The 21,237-nt window shown below is 36.0% G+C and overlaps 1 protein-coding gene across 6 annotated transcripts in view; it reads left to right on the forward strand.

The window, feature by feature from the left end:
* KIF2A (kinesin family member 2A) overlaps positions 1-21,237 on the forward strand; it is a 79,805-nt gene that overhangs the window by 53,349 nt on the left and 5,219 nt on the right. For 3 of the 6 annotated variants that reach the window (XM_021076563.2, XM_021076564.2, NM_001244211.1), the window contains 12 exon segments: positions 1,222-1,317; positions 2,923-2,977; positions 3,362-3,524; positions 5,769-5,859; positions 5,959-6,022; positions 6,805-6,896; positions 7,723-7,865; positions 8,177-8,381; positions 10,180-10,290; positions 11,520-11,587; positions 16,477-16,627; positions 19,097-19,198. In XM_021076563.2, coding sequence (XP_020932222.1) covers positions 1,222-1,317; positions 2,923-2,977; positions 3,362-3,524; positions 5,769-5,859; positions 5,959-6,022; positions 6,805-6,896; positions 7,723-7,865; positions 8,177-8,381; positions 10,180-10,290; positions 11,520-11,587; positions 16,477-16,627; positions 19,097-19,198 — 1,341 coding nt within the window. 6 annotated transcript variants of the gene reach the window in all.

Consider the following 21,237-nt stretch of genomic DNA (forward strand, 5'->3'; position numbering starts at 1 on the left):
CATCAGGATCGTTTCCTTATTTAGGAGTACGTATGTTCAGATGACCTTAATCATAAAGATGTCATGTTGTAAAACTGTGGAATCCATATAATATTCAACCAGAATAAATCAGCTTCTATCTGAAAGTGACCTGAGAATGATCAGTTGAGTTTTGAAATAGTGCACAAAACAGATAGATCTGCTGCTACTTAACAAAGATGCCACCTGGTGTTTCCTGTGGGTACTTTATAGTATTTTTTTTCATCTTTGTGATCTCTTCTTACTTTAATTCTGCTTCTCACTTGACATAGTTGGTATTATTTCCCAGAAGTTTAATTGAAAGTAAGTTATATTTACAATTTTGAAATTTTATTGTACTCAGCAAATCTACATATAGTATATGGAAAAAATCTGGATTAAAAAAATTTTTTAACTACTCAATGAATTTATTACATTTATAGTTGCACAATGATCATCACAATCCAATTTTATAGGATTTGATAATTTATTACTCGTGGCTTGGAGATGCCACAAACTTTTGCTATTTGTATCTTAATCTGAATTTTCTCACTTTTGGAGCAAAAAGTAAACTGATGCTAGTGTTCAGTAATTGAATTTTAAAAATTATCTTGGCTTTTGATGCTTTAAATTCTGTGTCCTATTGATTTAGGAATGTTTTATACCATGTCTTAGTTTTTTTGGTTTTTTTTTGTTTTTTTTTTTGTTTTTTTTTTTTTTTTTTGAGAGAGAGTCAGTAGACGCTGGGAATGAACATAAATGAATCCATAGTTCTACTTTGCTGGATCATTGAATTAGGAATTGAGAAGAATCTGACTAAATGAGGTTTCTCTAAGTATTTCAGCTTTTCTAGAGTTCTTTGTTAATATTTAGGATGAGCACTCTTTCTATTTTACTCAATTTTCTAAGATAATTAAGGTATATGTATAATAGATGAATATTTGAAATAGGTTGAGTGGCCTTGATAAGGAGTATTTGGTTTGGAGTTAACAGAATGCATATAGACTAGCAGAATTGTGTTTCTCATATGAAAGTGATTCCTGGGTGTATTATTAATCTTAAATTCTGGAACTATCACATCTCCAGCTTGAATTTGGACTTGGCTGTTACAAATGACACAATTTATTAGCTTGAGTTTAATTTTCAAACCATACAATATAAATGCAACAAATACTACATTATTGTAATTACAATAGATGATGTGTTCTCTTTTTCTTCTTACAGGATGTTGATGCTACAAACCCAAATTATGAAATTATGTGTATGATCAGAGACTTCAGAGGAAGTTTGGATTATAGACCATTAACAACAGCAGATCCTGTAAGATTTTTTGCAAACAATTACCTGGAACTTTTTATGCTATGAATAAAAAGATGTTTAAAACCCTCTAAATTAATATTGTCTTTAGCTCTGTATTTTTTCTTCTCCTTATTAGTGCTCCTCCATATTTTAAGAAAATCGAGAAATCCATCCACATTCACCCTTGTTTCCAATGATTTAAAATGTTAGACATGCTTCTAACTTTAATTCTGCTTCCATTTCAAAGCAAAGCCTCCATGTGCTTGGTAGGGCGGAGCCACACTCAAGGAGTGATGTTAGAAGTGTTGAAAGACCCAGTTTCCTTTCTGACCATCATTTATACTTTTATCTCAATTCCAGACTTATTTCCTCTTTGACTTGGGCTGATGATCCTACCATCAATCCAAGTTACTACTAATTAATTTATTATTTTTAAATAAATGCTATTCTGGCTTTTAACAATAAGTGATGATTGTTGAGGACTGCTGTAGACCAGAAATCTAGTGCTTGAAAAATGTTAGGTTGTCTTATCATGCAACCCCTTTCCTACTGAACAATGAGAACTTATTGTACAGGTAATATTTTTGTGAGTAATTCATACTTAGGAAAAATAATCTGTCTGACCTAGCATATACGGAATGTATGGAGTATACCAAACACACTTGTGTTAGGCAGACATTATGTCTGATTTAATAGAATAGTTCATGAAATTTGCATCTCATGTACTTTAGTCCTTGCTACTCCTCCATTTATTTAACCTACATCTGAGCTCATTCTTTACCACAGTGAGCGGCAAAATCTATTTGAAAAGGGCCAGATATTTTAGGCTTTGTGAACCAAATGGTCTTTGTTAGAACTACTGATTTTGACCTCTGTAGTATGAAAAGCAGCCATAGGAGTTCCCGTCGTGGCGCAGTGGTTAACAAATCCGACTAGGAACCAGGAGGTTGCGGGTTCGGTCCCTGCCCTTGCTCAGTGGGTTAACAATCCGGCGTTGCCGTGAGCTGTGGTGTAGGTTGCAGACACGGCTCGGATCCTGCGTTGCTGTGGCTCTGGCATAGGCCGGTGGCTACAGCTCCGATTGGACCCCTAGCCTGGGAACCTCCATATGCCGCGGGAGCGGCCCAAGAAATAGCAAAAAAAAGGTCTACAAACAATAAAGGCTGGAGAGGGTGTGGAGAAAGGGAAAACTCTTTAAAAAAAAGGAAAAGAAAAAGCAGCCATAGACATATATATATAAGTGAATGGTTATGGCTATTTCAGTAAAACTTTACAAAAGTAGGTAATGAGTTGGAGTAGGCTTTCAAGCTGTATTTTGCCAATTCCTGCTTTATATTAAATATCATTAGAAGGCAAATATTAGAACATGAGTTTTGTGAAAAAATATTTATGTCTAAGAATTGGCGCATTGTAAAATTGTTCAAATTATTTTGGTTAATAATCTGAGAATCATGTTTCTTGTCTACAGCCAGTTATCTTTGCCAACAACTTTCTCTATAATCAGCCTTTGTTTTTTGAGCTTACTTATCCTAAATTTCTAAAACTTCAAGAAGAAATACTGCATAGTTGACTTTTCAGTATTTTATATACCACTGCTAATTACTGGAAAAAATATTTTATTTTTAGATTGATGAACATAGGATATGTGTTTGTGTAAGGAAACGACCACTCAATAAAAAAGGTATGCTTATTGAGCTGTCATAAAGTGTTGGTTTTTTGTCCTGTGTGCAGTAATATATTTTGAGAATGTCAGAAATCAGATTAGTTTGGAAGAGTTAAATGTAAATTATCGAGTTTGTACATAACCATTATGCAGATCTCTTTGGTTAGGTTTGTTGATTTGTTACTGCTCTCTGAATCTTTGCCATTCCTGGCTTCACAGAAATCTTGATTTTTTTTTTACTTTGTTATTGAAATATTCTGTCTTATTGAATGGCATGTTTATGGGATATTTCTATTTTCAAGACTACTTTTATCTAAATTCTTCCTACTTTAAATAATTTTTGTGCATTAATTCAAATGCTGTGAAAATTACTGGGCATTGATTTTCATTTTATTCTTTTAGAAACTCAAATGAAAGATCTTGATGTAATCACAATCCCTAGTAAAGATGTTGTGATGGTACATGAACCAAAACAAAAAGTAGATTTAACAAGGTACCTAGAAAACCAAACATTTCGTTTTGATTATGCCTTTGATGACTCAGCTCCTAATGAAATGGTTTACAGGTGAGTAAATTTGTTTTAAATCAGAATTTTATTTTTATACTGTGTGTTCATCACCACCCTGACCTTGATCTTGGCATGTCTCTCCAGAGGTGTAATATCCTTTTTTATCTTTCTGAGTTTAAACAAAAAAGAATATGTAATAAACACTGCAATGGCTGTTAAGACTTGTTCTCTTTAATGCTCCCCATATCAGTTTTCATTACTGATTAACTTATAAACTATCTAACATACTGTATGTATGGATAAGAAATTTCTAGAAAATGTTGACATTTTCTGTACCTTTAGAAATGAAATATGGTTTTTTACTTTTTAGTCTCTATAGTAGTGAGATTTGAAATACCTGTAATACATTGGTCACCTCTTTGTCTAAATATTTAGCATGTATCATAACTTAAGCAGGAAGAGTTCTGTAAACCTACCTCCATTTGCCTAATTTTATCATCTATAAGCTTTGAAATAGTTTTAGTACATGAAATTCTTGTATGTTTACATATTCAACTTATAAACAACTTAAACTTAGATGTATTGTGTCCCAAATTGTTGCCTAAATTTAGATTTTCATACATGGTTTGTACACGTTTAGTTCTCAGCATTTAACAGGTCAGTTTTAGCAGCATTGTTGTAATAGTCTGTATAGAATTGTCTTGGCAATTACTTGAATGCTATGTTCGTTACTCTTTTATTTTATAAATATGACTGGAAAACTAAATCGAAAGTTAACAAGAGTCTTAAGAATTAAAGAGGTTATAAATGAGATGCTGTTAAGACTAATCCATTGCCCTTAAGCCAGTGAATTGGGAGTTCAGCTGTAAAGAGGACAAAATTAAAGAATATGTGAATCTATATAGAAATATTGTGAAGATTTTTGTTTTAAAAGGGAATTACAATTATAAATTGTGTATTTTTACCTTTCTCAAAACAGTCCAAGAAATCCTTTCTGTGTATTTACTAGATTTAGTAAATATGTTGTGTTTCACCCTACTTCTTAATTTTACCAGTATTGGTTCTACCCCTTTCTCTTATCCTTAACTTTCATGGATTGAGGAGTTAGGCTGTTTTTTATTTGATCAATCTGTAGACTTATTTCTACTACTCCAATTTGACTGGAATTTTTTTTCTGGTACTTTTGTTCTGTATTTTTTCCAGTTGTACCTTAAAAGAAAAGAAAAAAAAAAAAACAGTTGTACAAGTGTTCTATGTATTATTTTTGAAGACTATAAAAAGTAGAGATGAGGGGGTGCTGCACCCATAGCATATGGAAGTTGGGAACCCATGCCACATTGCAGCAACACTGGATCCTTATCTTTTTTGGGTTTGTTTGTTTGTTTTTGTCTTTTTGCCTTTTCTAGAGCCGCTCTGAGGCACATGGAGCTTCCCAGGCTAGGGCTCTAATCAGAGCTGTAGCCACCAGCCTACTCCAGAGCCACAGCAACTTGGGATCTGAGCCGCGTCTTCCGCCTACATCATAGCTCACGGCAACGCCGGATCCATAACCCACTGAGCAAGGCCAGGGATCGAACCCGCAACCTCATGATTCCTAGTTGGATTCGTTAACCACTGAGCCACAACGGGAACTCCTGGATCTTTATCTTATTGTGCCACAGGGAAACTTCCTAGATTTGTTTTTTTATCATAATTCTTAGAGCTCTGCTCAATGAAAAATGAAAGATTTTTTTTTTGGTCCCTCCCTACCTTTGTATTTTAACTTTAGCAGGGATTGTACCAATATGTAATATTTTGGCATCCTTTTCCTAAATTGAGGCTATCAGCTAAGAATTCAGTTCTTATAAGCATAATTTATATTTACTTATTCGTATTCAGGGAAATCTTAGCACTTTTCTACCTGTTTAGGTGGTCTAAGATAATGTTTTTATAGTATTTTTCCCCTCTAGCTTTTTTCTGTTGGGATTATCACTTGCAGTTCTGTTTCTCTTGAAACTTTTGATACTTTTGCTGGATTGGATTGGGTTTTGTTTTCTTGTTTTTGTTTTTATTATGTATATCCTACTTGTCTGGCTCATATTATCTTTAGTTACTTTTTTTTAACTTCACTATTGTCTTCTATATATGTCTTTAGCTCAGTTAATGTCAGGTTTTTTTCCCTGACCATTATTATTGTGACCATTGTTTATTATGGAATTACTACCTGAAAATATGCTTTAAAGCAATTATAGGATATTACTTTTATTTCTTATTTGTTTAAATATCAACAGTACATTCTGACTGGTACATTTTATTTTTAAGGTTTACAGCTAGACCACTGGTGGAAACAATATTTGAAAGGGGAATGGCTACATGCTTTGCTTATGGGCAGACTGGAAGTGGAAAGACCCATGTAAGTGATTCATTACAGTTACATCCTGATGTAAAGCTAGTTTAGTTTCCTTATAGCTTAATTCTAGGATCTAAATTATTTTTTCTTTTTAACATATAGACGATGGGAGGTGATTTTTCAGGAAAGAACCAAGATTGTTCTAAAGGAATTTATGCTTTAGCAGGTAACTGTCCTTTTCGCCTATCATTTATAATGTTCTTTCTTCTTGGAGTTCCCTGGTTGCTGAGTGGGTTAAGGATCCAGTGTTGTTACTGCTGTGGCTTGGGTCACTTCTGTGGTGCCAATTCAGTCCCTAGCCCAGGAACTTGTGTGCTGTGAGTACAGCAGTCCCTCTTACCCCCCACTCCCCAAGCCAAAAAAAAAAAAAAAAACTCATAGTATTCTTACATATTATTCAAGTGACTTGGAAATAAGATTTATAAGCATTGTCCATAATTTTAAGGGTAACCGTAATACTACACTTATGTATATTTTGTCGGTTTTATATTATCGGACTACTTGGAAAGAAATGTGCTTTGGGGACAAATTTTGATTATGTTTGTGTCATAATCTGGCACATTGTTGGAGCTTAGTGTTTGCTGTTGAGTAACTTTTTTTATTTGTGAAAAGCTTTGTGAAAAAAAGATTTGTGAAAAGCTTCCCTTTCGAATGATTATGAAGGTGACCTTATTATGACCACCTATCATTTTATGCTGTTTATGAAGATAATAGAATTATTTTCTTGAATATGAAGGAGAGTGGCATCTAAACTTTAAATGTAGAAAAACTGTTATTATGGTTTCTTTTATAAAATTAATCCTCACTGTAGTCTTCATTTTTATTATGAATACCATCATTCTAGGTAAATATTAGCCAATTCCTCTAAAAATAAAAAGTTTAAATTGCTTTTTAAAAACAGTATTTGTTGCACCTTAACAAATTTTGTCCATGTGAAATTCTTGACAGCTCGAGATGTTTTTTTAATGCTAAAGAAGCCAAACTATAAGAAGTTAGAACTTCAAGTGTATGCAACCTTTTTTGAAATTTATAGTGGAAAGGTAAGTGGAAACTGAAAAATAACTTTTTTTTTCAGATTTTAAAATTGTATTTAAAATATACATAACATATAATTTACAGTTTTAATCTTTTTTTTTTTTTTTTTCTTTTTATGGCCACACCTGCAGCATATGAATTCCCAGGCTAGGGATCAAATCAATTCTGCAGCTACCAGCCTATGCAGCAGCTTGAGGCGACGCTGGATCCTTAACCCACTGCATCCTCAGGGACATTGTGTTAGGTTCTTAGACTGCGAGCCACAATGGGAACTCCCATTTTAATCATTTTTAAGTGTACAAGTAAGTGGAATTAAGTACCTTCACATGATTGGGCAGTCATTGTCATCACGTAATTGTTATATGTATTTGGAATATTATATTAAAGGTTTATATATGAAGGTTTTTTGTTTATATGTTTTGCTTTTTACGGCCATACCCATGGCATATGGAGGTTCCCAGGCTAGGGGTCTAATCGGAGCAACAGCTGCCAGCCTATGCCACAGCCATAGCAACACCAGATCCAAGCCATGTCTGCAACCTACACCACAGCTCATGGCAATGCCAGATCGTTAACCCAGTGAACAAGGCCAGGGATCAAACCTGCAACCTCATGGTTCCTGGTTGGGTTCGTTTCTGCTGCACTAAGACAGGAACTCCCTATATGTGAGATTTTTTTAAATTCCTTTGGAAATTCTTTAACATCAGTATTGATAATTATTCTAATAATTATTACGAGGATTCTCTGAAGTAATTTTCAGACTCTGTCTCTATTTTATAGAACTATTCTTTTAAAAAAAATCCAGTTTTCTAATTTTATTTTTATTTTTAGGTGTTTGACTTGCTGAACAGGAAAACAAAATTAAGAGTGCTCGAAGATGGAAAGCAACAGGTTCAAGTGGTGGGATTACAGGAACGGGAAGTCAAATGTGTTGAAGATGTACTGAAACTCATTGACATAGGCAACAGTTGCAGGTAACTCTCATTTTAATTAAAAAACAATTTCATAATCAGTTTTAGATACTTTGGGTATAACTAAAAGCAAAGCAAGATTGTTGTTCATTGTATCTTGGAAATAAAAGTCACCATCCATAAAGCTTTTGAAGTATGCCAGATTAAATTGTATCAATCTGGTTGTGTTTAAGTGTTATTGACTGAGAGTGTCCCTTTTGTATTTAAGTGATGAAAACTGGATAGTCCTTGTTTTTTCTGTTAATGAAAATACTGTGATTTGAACATACAAGTTGAACTTTTTACATATCAAAATGTTCTTAATCACTGTGTAGAACATCCGGTCAAACATCTGCAAATGCACATTCATCTCGGAGCCATGCAGTATTTCAGATTATTCTTAGAAGGAAAGGAAAACTACATGGCAAATTTTCTCTCATCGATTTGGCTGGAAATGAAAGAGGAGCTGATACTTCCAGTGCAGACAGACAAACTAGGCTTGAAGGTGCTGAAATTAATAAAAGCCTTTTAGCACTCAAGGTAAATAAAGTGCATTTAATTGTGAAAAGTCTTTTACTTTTGACTTTAGTTTTGTTTACTCAGTTATAAAATGATAGTACTAGAGTTCCCATTGTGGCACAGCGGATATGAATCTGACTAATAACCGTGAGGCTGTGGGTTCGATCCCTGGCCTCACTCAGTGGGTCCGGGACCGGTGTTGCTGTGAGCTGTGGTGTAGGTTGCAGGCGTAGCTTGGATCCTGAGTTGCTGTGGCTGTGGCATAGGCCAGCAGCTGTAGCTGTGATTGGACCCCTAGCCTGGGAACCTCCATATGCCACAGGTGCTGCCCCAGAAAGCAAAAAAAAAAAATGATAGTACTTGTTTTGTCTAATAGGTAAAAGGTTATCAAAATTTAGTTGTTTATATTTGCAATTATAGATTTATATTGCACCCAGAAATTTTCCTGATAGATATTATTTATTCTATTTTGGGAGTGGATAAAGATCTGTTAGTTGGCAGGTCAATTCCAAGGTTACTTAAGGTGATTCCACAGGGCCTTGTTTATTTATTTATTTATTTATTCGTCTTTTTGTCTTTCCAGGGACATACCCACAGTATATGGTTGTTCCAGGCTAGGAGTCAAATCAGAGCTACAGCTGCTGGCCTACGCCACAGCAATGCCAGATCTGAGCCACATCTGCAACCTACACCACAGCTCACAGCAATGCTGGATCCTTAACCCACTGAGCGAGGCCAGGGATCAAACCCACAACCTCAGGGTTCCTAGTCAGATTTGTTTCGCTGCTCCATGACGGAAACTCCCCACAGGGCCTTAATTATTAATTAGTCTTTTTTCTTGAAAGAAGGCAAGGAACTACAAAACTAAGCCAAGAAATTTCTTCAAAAAATGTTGAATGGCTTTCAAAAAGTTAGGCCAGGAGTTCCCGTCATGGCGCAGCAGAAACGAATCCAACTAGGAACCATGAAGTGGCGGGTTTGATTCCTGGCCTCACTCAGTGGGTTAAGGATCTGGCATTGCTGTGAGCTGTGTGGAGGTCGCAGTCGCAACTCAGATCTGGCATTGCTATGGCTGTGGCATAGGCGGGCAGCTGAAGCTCCAGTTCAACACCTAGCCTGGAACTTCCATATGCCTCAGGTGAGGCCCTAAAGAGACCAAAAGAAAAAAAAGACAAAAAGGTAGGCCAGTATTATATCTTTTCCTTAACTAGCTAAGCAAAGATTGGCAGAACTATACGACAGCATTCTATTTTTTTTTTTTTTTTCGTGGTACTGCTTTAAAAGTTTAGTTCTTTACAGTTATTCTCTTCCCTATCACTTTTTTCTTTTTCTTTTTTTTTTGCTGCCCCTGGGGCATATGGAAGTTCCTAGGCTAGGGGTTGAATCAGAGCTGCCACTGTCAGCCTATACTGTAGCTACAACACCATATCCGAGCTGCATCTGCAGCTTACATAGCAGCATTTGGCAAGGCTGGTCCTTAACTCCCTTAGCCAGACCAGGGATGGAACCTGCATCCTCAAGGACACTATATCAAGTTTTTGACCTGCCAGACCACAACAGGAACTCCTGTGTCTATCAGTTCTAAACACTAGTTGTGATCTTCTGAGGAATCTTTGGGAATTAATAAAGCAACTTGTTGAGTTTTTTTGTTTTTGTTTTAAATTTCATTTTCTTGAATTAAGATTTAAGGAAACATCTTTACTATAAACCTCTTAAAATTTTCAGAGCTGTTCAGATCTTAAATGTTTAAAATATGTTTATTTAATATTACGCTTTATAAGTCTAATATGTATGTGAAACTTGCTTTCTTAATTTTCAGGAGTGCATCAGGGCCTTAGGTAGAAATAAACCTCATACTCCTTTCCGAGCAAGTAAACTCACTCAGGTGTTAAGAGATTCATTCATAGGTGAAAACTCTCGTACCTGCATGGTAAGTTTATACTTGCTTTTGTTTTGTTTTATTCCTAAATGATTAATTATACAATATCTATGAAAAATTATAAAATACATTAATGACAAATCATTTTAATTCTTCTATTATGAGAGATACTATAATCCCTGCCAGTCTGATAGAATTTTATTGCATTTATAATGCATTCTGCTGATCCCACATCTGAGTCTTCTTGACTTTGGGTTCTATTGGTTTTCCTTGAGCATTGGACATAATTTTCTATTTCTTCAGAGGTTAAGAATTTTGGGTTATATAATTTTTACTTTGAATAAATATCCTATAAACACTCTGTATTTTGTTGTTTTGCTAAAGATCATTGATTTATTGTTACTTTTAGCAGGATATTAATTAGCTGAACTTACTCCAAACTCTTGTATTCCCTGCTATGGGCAGCAAATGACTTTGAAGTCTCTGTGTAGATCTTTTTTTGGGGTGTGTGGGGCACACCCTTAGCATATGGAAGTTTCCAGGCTAGGGGTTGAATTGGAGCTGCAGCTGCCAGCCACAGCCACAGCAACCCCAGATCCGAGTCACATCTGTGACCTACACCATAGCTTATAGCAACGCCGGATCCTTAACCCTCTGAGCAAGGCCAGGGATCAAACCTGTGTCCTTATGGGTACTAGTCTGGTTCATTACCACTGAGCCATGATGGGAACTGCTTGGTGTGGTTCTTTCAGACTTAGCTGTGTTTCTTGGAATCAACCTTTGTGTATTGTTAGTTCAGGGGTCAGCCAGAGATTTGGGTAGTATGTTATGTAGAATTTGAATTTCTCCCTCTGTGCTTATTTCTCTTCTAAGATAAATTTCACTTCCCAGCTGCTATGATGCCCACCTCCAAACTCTGTTCTTTAAATTTCTTAACCAGTGAAACTCCAGGTTTCTAATGAAATTTTAGTTGTCTTGTGTCACGGAGGCAGGATTTGCCCTTAGGCAAAAAAGTTATCAAAAGGAGGGGCAGATAGTCATCCCTTTTTCTGGGTGTTGACCTTCATTTTCTGTCTGATTTTTGATCCTTTTCTGGTGTTGTTTATATTTTAATTGGAGTTTGCAATTAATATCTGATTATGGTTATGAGGTAGTGAATTATCTTGGAGTTCAGGTATCATTAATAATTTTTTTAGATAACCATATTAAGATTAGACTTTAATGAGCTATATGTCATCATTTATAATGTTTTCTTTACATTTGCATTTTTTCTCCTATAGATTGCCACAATCTCTCCAGGAATGGCATCCTGTGAAAATACTCTCAATACATTAAGATATGCAAATAGGTATGAGAAATGGTTATTTATTTTGAAATTTAAGGGGAGTAGAACAGTATATGCTTTAATATTTCATCAAGTAAATCTTTTTACATTGTTCTTTTGCATTTTCAAAAGAATTTTGCATGTTATTCACTGAGATAAAATTTAGAATCATTTTGTCATGTTCTAAAAATAATTGAAAATGTATTGTGTAATTTGGGAAGACAGTTACAGTTTTTGTAGAATGATGTTATTATTTATTCTAGACTATGATTATATTCTTCCATTTAACCAAGTTATAATTTATATTAATTCAGAACATTTAAATCATTCAGGAGTTCCCGTTGTGGCCCAGTAGAAACGAATCCAGCTAGTATCCATGAGGATGTGGGTTCAATCCCTGGCCTTGCTCAGTGGGTTGGGGATCTGCCGTTGCCATGAGCTGTGGTGTAAATTGTAGATAGGGTTCAGATCCCTCATTGCCTTGGCTATGGCTTAGGCCAGCGGTTGTAGCTCCAATTTGACCCCTAGCCTGGGAACTTCCATGAGCTGCGAGTGCAGCTCTAAACCCCCCCCCCCCAAAAAAAATCATCCAAATTCTTCTTATTATATTAATACTCTAAAGAAGTGATTATCAGGAGCCAGTCTGTTTTTTAATTATTTTGCTATATGCTTAAAATTATTTTTTATAATATTAAATGTTATACATGGGGAATATAGGATTTAAGTAGTGGTAACATGGTTCTTTCTGGTGTTCTGTATGGAATCATTTCTTAAAATATGAAATACATTTGCATACGGAAAAGTATCTAAAATGTAAGTGAATTATTTAATGAGTACCTAAAACGTGAAAATTCCTGTCATCAGACCAGGGAATAGAACATTTCTAGTCCCCCTGAAAATGCCCCATGTGTCCGTTTCTGATCATGAATCCTGAATAACATGCCTAAATCCATTAATTTCTACCCCATTGCCATTGTCCTGACTTGGATGAAATAAATTTCTCATTTTTTTTTCTTTCTTTCTTTTTAAAAATGGTTTTACTATCTATGACTGTATCCCTGAACAATATAGATACCCGTATTTGAACTTCACATAAATGAGGTCATGCCATTTGTTCTTTTGCATTTTCATTTTGTTTCAGCTAAAGAGATTTTTTGCAATCATAGTAAAAACTGCTGGAAAGAATAAACCTATTGACCTTTTGTAAAAAGGAATTAAGAAAATAACTTCTTAAAAATATAATAGAACTTTATTTTTAAATTTAATTCCCTTTTCAACTTTGAATTATTAGATCCTAGCTTTATAGTACTTTCAATCAATCTGTGTAGTGAACATTTTTGGTTTTATGGAGTTTGTATCATTAATTTAAAATGCTTCTTATTTCAAAATTGTTCCTAGAAGAGATGAGGAACAGCTTAGTGTAATAAAATATTTACCATGTTGTAGAATTAAAACTCTCAATGTCTTCAAACTTCTGACTGCAAAGAAATCTCCTTAATGTGAAAATGCTGTATCTGGCCACTCCTCTAGTTCATTTAGGTCCAAATAAAATGTTTTAATTTATTATCATGTATGGTGATTCATTTGCAACATCACTAACCATGTGGGACAAATAATTCTTTTATTTCCATATCTCTAGGAATCAAGATTTTCAACCACCCTTGATACCTCATTTGAGGAATATAATTCCTGCATATATTATAGTTTAGGTTGGGCAAGAGGGCTTTGAATAGAGGAAAAATGTGTGGTTGGGGCTAATAGTGGGTCTAAATATGAGATTCTAAAAGATCAAGAAGTGAGGTTGAGAGAAAAAGATTTATTAAGTCAGTGTTAGAAAATGTGTGTAAATAAGCTTTCCAAGTGACTGTAAAGAATAAAAGGCAAATGAATCTGATACTGAACCTTTTGAGAGTAGACATTACCATAGGTCAAAGAAAGATTCTACGTAGAAGAAATTATTATTTTGAGCTATTAAGCAGTAATTTCATTTAATTCAACCTAAGGGAAATAATGAGAAAAACAAAGAATATTGTTAGTATATTGAACTGTTTAAACATTAAGGTTTCTATTCATAGCTAACTAGGTTTGAACCTCAGTTATGCTGCATTCTTATTGATTGAACTTGGGTAAGGTACTTTATTGCTCTGAACCAATTTCTCATCTGTGAAGTGGTGATAATAATGTTACTAGATTGTCATAATGACTAAATAATATAATGTCTAAAATTTACTAACCATAATATTTGATATATAAGAAATAGTTAAGGAGTTCCCATCGTGGCTCAGTGGTTAACGAATCTGACTAGGAACCATGAGGTTACTGGTTTGATCCCTGGCCTTGCTCAGTGGGTTAAGGATCTGGCGTTGCCGTGAGCTGTGGTGTAGGTCGCAGACGTGGCTTGGATCTGGCGTCGCTGTGGCTGTGGTGTAGGCCAGTGGCTACAGCTCCAATTAGACCTCTAGCCTGGGAACCTCCATGTGCTGCAGGAGCAGCCCTAAAAAAGGGGGAAAAAAAGTTAATAAATATTGCCTACTATTATGAAATGAGATTGGCCCAAAGGAGACATAAGGAGTCACAAAGATTGGATCAGAAAAGCCATGATTTGGTTAAATATAACTATTAGAGACCTTGGCAAAAGCACCTTAAATTCCATTGCTAAAGGGTTTTCTTCACCACAGTTCAACTGAATCACCAAACACAGGAAGTTATTTGAGTGATGGTTTTCAGTTTGTTCCAAGTGTGTTTCATAGTATCATTCCAGGTGCATAGAAAAGAAGTTAATTCATTATAAACAATGGATGCCATTAGGACATCCATTCTCTTGTATCCTGTTTGAAAAGATAGCAAGAGTGTTGAAGGCGCATTTATGCTAATAAACAAAACATTCATTGTGTTGACTACATAAGAAAACTAGGAGTTCCTATTGTGGCTCAGCAAGTTAAGACCCCATCATTGCCTTTGCGAAGATGTGGGTACAGTCCCTGGCTTCACTGTGGGTTACAGATCTGTCGTTGCCGTTGCCACGAGCTGCAGCATAGGTCGCAAGTGCAGCTTTGCCATCGCTGTGCCTTAGGCCTCAGCTGCAGTTCCGATTAGATCCCTAGCCTGGGAACTTCGTTCCGTATGCCACATGTGCACCCCTAACAAGAAAAAAGTTAGATGGAGTGATCATGTAGTTATCAAAGGGGCATTTCAAATTTAGGTGATGGTTTAGTTAAACTTCTATAAAGGATCATGAAAAAAGGAAGGACTGTGAAGCAGAGAATCAGAAGGAATCAAAAACCTCTTCGCATTGATTATTTTTTAAATATTCTAAATACATTGTCACAACAATATTGATCCTTTTCTAAACAAATTGAGTGCTATGTGGAAATTTAAAATATGCATTGCTGTCTTTACAAGAGCATTTTCTTTTAATTTGTTGCTGTTTTGGTGCTGCAGAGTAAAGGAGTTTGGAATTAGTCCATCAGACATTCCCTTCTCACAGGGTAGTGGCAGTCGCCCTGATCTCTCTCCTTCTTATGAGTATGACGACTTTTCTCCTTCAATTACCAGGTCTACTTCATTCTATACCTAAGATGTTTATTTTAATAGTTTCTTTTCAACTGTGCTGTGTATAACTCTTTCATTTATACTTATTTTGTCCTGAGCCATTTTATTTTCATTTTCATTTTGTTTGGCAGGTGGTGGTTATACTGCATGATCTCCATTTTTATGTACTTTATTAATTTATTTGTTTTAAAATGTGATTTAGAATTCAAGCTTCCTTTATCCCCTTCATATTTTTAAGGATGATGTCATCTTTGCATATTTACCATTGAAGGATAATTTTAAATGAAAAGTATACATTCTGGCAGGGAAATCACTAGGATCCTCTTGACTTAAAAAGTTACCCTTGGAGTTCCCTTCATGGCTCAGTGGTTAATGAACCCGACTAGTATCCATGAGGATGTGGGTTCGATCCCTGGTCTCACTCAGTGGGTTAAGGATCCAGTATTGCCGTGAACTGTGGTGTAGGTCATAGATGTGGCTCGGTCTGGCATTGCTGGCAGCTACAGCTCTGATTCACCTCCTAGCCTGGGAATCTTCATATGCCGCAAGTGTGGCCCTAAAAAGACCAAAATAGGAGTTCCCATCGTGGCACAGTGGTTAACGAATCCAACTAGGAACCACGAGATTGCGGATTTGGTCCCTGGCCTTGCTCAGTGGGTTAAGGATCCGGCGTTGCCGTGAGCTGTGGTATAGGTCGCAGATGTGGCTTGGATCCCGCGTTGCTGTGGCTCTGGCTTAGGCCGGTGGCTACGGTCCCATTAGACCCCTAGCCTGGGAAACTCCATATGCCTCGGAAGCAGCCCAAGAAATGGCAAAAAAAAAGAGACCAAAATAAATAAATAAAGTGTACCCTCTCCCAAATGTGTCAATTTACATGTAATGGGTAAACTTTTTTTAATGATAGACCTTTACAATCTTAAAATCTTTATCGATTAGAAATATTATTTCACATATAACTATTTTAACTGAGCCTTATCACTACCCAAGATATGCATAATGTATTAAATTCTTTGACTTTGGGCAGTGATTCATTTATTGATCTAAGTATCATTGTTAGCATTTTTCTGTTAATATAGTTTAATTCCAACAAGTCTTTTATTTTGAAGTACTGAATCTGCATACTTTATTGATTCTCATTTGTTATGCACAATAATGTGTGAAGTGTTCATAAAGTTATACCTAGGTAAATTCCTACAGTTAAACACCTAAACATACTTAACAGTATTTGACTGATTTCGATTAGATTTGATCTGGAAAGCTGACATCATCAACATTAATATGTTAGTTGAATTTCTGTTGGCATTTGCTCAATCCTCTGCATGAGTCTTTGTTAATTTTATATACCTCTTATGTGTTTATAGGGTGAAAGAATTGACTGTGGATCCAACTGCTGCTGGTGATGTCCGTCCAATAATGCATCATCCACCAAATCAGATTGATGACCTAGAGGCACAGTGGGGTGTGGGGAGTTCCCCTCAGAGGGATGATCTAAAACTTCTTTGTGAACAAAATGTAAGTGACTTAATATAGTTGTGATTACCTAATCCTAGTCATTTTATCTATAGCACAATAAGTGGAAATTATCATCTAAATCAGGGGTCAGCAAACTAAAGCCTTATGGGCCTGCCATCTGTTTTTACAAATAAAGTTTTATTGAAACTTGGCCATGCTCATTCACATCAGTCACTGTATGGCTCACAAGTCCAAAATACGTTATGAAAGTTTGCTGACTCCTGATCCACTATTCTTTTTGTCATATTTTATACCGGTATTAAAATTCGAAGTGATATAGGGAAAAAAATAGTTTAAGAATTGTACATACAGTATACCATATATATAAAACTTAGAACTACAGACACATGCACATGTATTAAAAGAATGCATGAACTATATCAAAATCAGTCAAAATACTGACACTTGTTAAATCTGGTTGCTTTTATATTTTTGGAATGTTTGATGACATTTCGTAACTTAAATTTTTTCTTTGTATATTAAAAGTGTAGTTGATTTACAAATGTTGTGCCAATTTCTGCTGTACAGCAAAGTGACCCAGTCATACATATATATATAAATCTCTTTTCTTATACTCTTCCATCATGGTCTATCCCAAGAGACTGGATATAGTTCCTTGTCCTGTACAGTTGGACCTCATTGCTTATCCATTCTAAATGTAATAGTTTGCATCCGCTAAACTCAACCTTCAGTCCATCCCACTCCCTCCCCCTTGTCTTAATTTAAATTTTTGATTCCTCTGTTGCTCAAAAATAATATATGTCCATTGCACAAGGACAAAGAGGTATAAGGAAATAACAAGAAAGCACAAACACATTTTCACGGTTATTGAACTTCATTATTTAAATGTATAATCTACATAGTTTTGTATCATTCCTCTTCCACTAAGAACCCTATAGTGGCATTTTCTTCTTTTTTTAAATTTTTTTTCTTTGTTTTTGTTTTTGTTTTAGGGCCTCACCTGCAGCATATGGAAGTTCTCAGGCTAAGGGTCGAATGGGGTCTGCAGCTGCCCACCTATGCCACAGCCATAGCAACACTGGATCTCAGCTGTGTCTTCACTGCAGCTCACGGCAATGCTGGATCCTTAACCCACTGAGCAAGGTCAGGGATCAAAGCCAAGTCCTCACAGATTCTAGTCGTATTCTTAACCTGCTAAGCCACAACAAGAACTCCCTCTACTAACATTTTATAGAACAATTTTAAGTGAACTTCTCTATCACTAAAGCCACATTTTGAGGAAATTAATCATTAGATGTTGGGGTTGGGAAGAGGCTCAAAACAGAATACAAGGCCAGAGAAGTTTGCTTGATGTAGGATCAAAATATATGTTGTGTACATTATGTCGGTTCTTTGTTGATGAAGTAAAGTTGTGAATTTTCACATTAAAATTCCAGTAAAAACTGGAGGTCCCGTTGTGGCTTATCAGGTTAAGAACCCGACTAGTATCCATGAGGATGCAGGTTCGATCCCTGGCCTCACTCAGTGAGTTAAGTATCTGGCTTTGCCACAAGCTGTGGCATAGGTCCCAGGTGCAGCTTAGATCCTGCCTTACTGTGGCTGTGGCGTTAGGCCAGCAGCTGCAGCTCCAATTCATTCCTTAGCCTGGGAACTTCCATATGGCACAGGTGAGGCCCTAAAAAGAAAAATAAATAAATTAGTTAATTAAAATAAATTTTCTGTAAAAACAAGCAAGCAAATTATATAGTGCCATTCACAACTTAAGATTTAATAAGAGTTGAGACCTTCAGAACACTAAGTTGATAGTCACAATCAAGGATATTGTTTACATCTCTTTTCTAGTGAAAAGAAATTTAAGACAGTTATATGAATTAACTTGTTTGTGAAAAGTAAACAATACTGAAGAAATATTTCAGTATATTTATAAATGTGTTTCTGAAAAGTTGTACCTGAAAAGAGAGGGCTTTTTTAGAGTAATTCTCCAGTAAAGCTTGGGCTAAGTGAAAACTATTCCTTACTGATATTCTTAAGTTTGAGTTGCCTTATTGAGTGTTACGTGAAATTCCTTTGACCCATAGAAAGAAATTATGGCTTTGCCTTTCATTTTATATTTTTAGTAGTCTTTTAAACATTCAAGCCTCTCAGTTTGTGTCATTTTTGTAAGTGACATAGGAAAACTACTTTTTATTATAACATTTGAAATATAAACTTAAGGGAGTTCCTGTTGTGGCTCAATAGAAACAAACCTGACGAGTATCCATGAGGATGTGGGTTTGATCCCTGGCCTCACTCAGTGGGTTAAGGATCTGGTATTTCTGTGAGCTGTGGTGTAGGTCACAGACATTGCTTGAATCCCACATTGCAGTGGCTGTGGTGTAGGTTGGCACTTACAGTTCTGATTCGAACCCTAACCCAGAACTTCTATATGCCACAGGTGTGGCCCTAAAAAAAAAAAAAGCCAAAAATAAAATACAAACTTGTGTCATAATTTTTAAATTTTGTTTTAAGGAAGAAGAGGTTTCTCCACAATTGTTTACTTTCCATGAAGCTGTCTCACAAATGGTAGAAATGGAAGAACAAGTTTTAGAAGATCACAGGGCAGTGTTCCAGGTAAAGTAAAACAGGATCTTTCATCAAATGTTTCTCTGGAGAAATAAACTAGCAACTTTCATAATTCTTTTGACTATCACACTAATCTAAAAAAATGCTTGTTTACATTTATGTATATATGTATTCATAAGGCATATGACATAATAAATTTTGAATAGAATGAATGATGGCTACAATGAATGTTTGCAACTGTGGTGAAAAGACCATTTATTTTCTACTCTTCTCCCACTTTGTTTGCTTTTGCCATTTGTCTGTTTTTAGACGAGTTGAACTTCTGCCCTCCACTTCCCCTTTCTTTATGGTAGGCCAGTTTGACAGTAGTAGAAAAAACTTCTAAAGGGTACCAGAGCAGTTGAGGAAGAGTCATTCTTTGCAGAAAAGGAAGATTGTTTCAGGAGAATTATTGCTGAACCTTGTTTTGGAATCCAGTAGTAGAATTGTGAATGCCTTGTTAGAAAGAAGTGCATGCACTTGTCTTGCTCAAAATAGATTTCTTAGAAAGCATACCTGTGTCCTTACATGATTTGTTTCAAATGATTTAATAAATCAGCAGCTAAAATTAATATGTATAGCCGTCTGTGCCCTTCTGAAACAAGGTGTCATATAAAGACCATCATTTGCCACTCTGCTACTTTATGGTGAAGTCTACCAGTGCTTTGTTTATTGGCAGAACTGGGTGTTCTTTTAATCCAGTATTTGTTTTACGGTTCCATTCATTGTTCCTCCATACTGTGATCTCCATTTCTTTTTTTTCTTTTTCTTTCTTTTTTTTTTTTTTTTTTTTTTTTTTTTTTTGCCATTTCTTAGGCCGCTCCCACTGCATATGGAGATTCCCAGGCTAGGGGTCAAATCTGAGCTATAGCCACCGGCCTACGGCCAGAGCCACAGCAGCAGGGATCAGAGCCGCGTCTGCAACCTACACCACAGCTCACGGCAACGCCGAATCCTTAAACCACTGAGCGAGGCCGGGGATCAAACCCACAACCTCATGGTTCCTAGTCGGATTCATTAACTATTGTGCCACAGCGGGAACTCCTCTGTTTTTTGTTTTGTTTGTTTTTTAGGGCCACAACTGTGGCATATGGAGGTTCCCAGACTAGGGATCGAATTGGAGCTACAGCTGCCGGCCTACACGACAGCTCACAGCAACACTGGATCCTTAACCCACCTAGCAAGGTAAAGGATCAAACCCGCCACCTCATGGTTCCTAGTCAGATTCGTTTCCACTGCACCACAACAGGAACTCCTGATCCGCCATTTCTAACACTAGGGTTTTTTTCAAAAATTGAATGTATAGGAGTTCCCGTCGTGGCGCAGTGGTTAACAAATCCGACTAGGAACCATGAGGTTGCAGGTTCAATCCCTGGCCTTGCTCAGTCGGTTAAGGATCCGGCATTGCTGTGAGCTGTGCTGTAGGTTGCAGATGTGGCTTGGATCCTGCGTTTCTGTGGCTCTGGCATAGGCCGGTGGCTACAGCTCCGATTCGACCCCTAGCCTGGGAACCTCCGTATGCCGTGGGAACGGCCCTAGAAAAGGCAAAAAGACAAAAAAAAAAAAAAAAATTAAATGTATAGCTGAAGGAAAAGAAAAATATTGGTGTGTGTGTTATGTGTGAACTTTAATTGATGCATAGTTTTCTAATAGATGATTCATGGCCTGGTTATACATTAAATTGCATTGATGTTTGGAAAAGTGAAGTTATATGTTGCATAAAAATAGAAAATGTCCATTTTTATATCCAAAAAATTTAATTTAGAATGATCTTACCTTGTTAATCCATATGATTCAGATATTCTTAAAGAATGAAACTCATAAATTCCACATATCTAAAATCAGTTAAGAATAAAGGCTTTCCTTAAAGTATTTATGAATAGTAACAAGTAGCTACTATTTAGTGGTTCATTTGACTCTTCTAAAATGGGCTAGCCATTGGTCCCTTATAGTCAAAATGTTGAAGAGGTAATGTTTAGAATTTAGGATTACCTCTTGGCCCAACCACTGAGAGGCCTCAAATTCCAGATAACTTACAAGTTCTAGGT

Source organism: Sus scrofa, chromosome 16 (genome assembly GCF_054392235.1).
Source record: "Sus scrofa isolate SSC_HxYL_T2T_F1_AM1 chromosome 16, Sscrofa_HxYL_maternal_Yorkshire_Landrace_v2.0, whole genome shotgun sequence".
NCBI classification, from domain to species: domain Eukaryota; kingdom Metazoa; phylum Chordata; class Mammalia; order Artiodactyla; family Suidae; genus Sus; species Sus scrofa.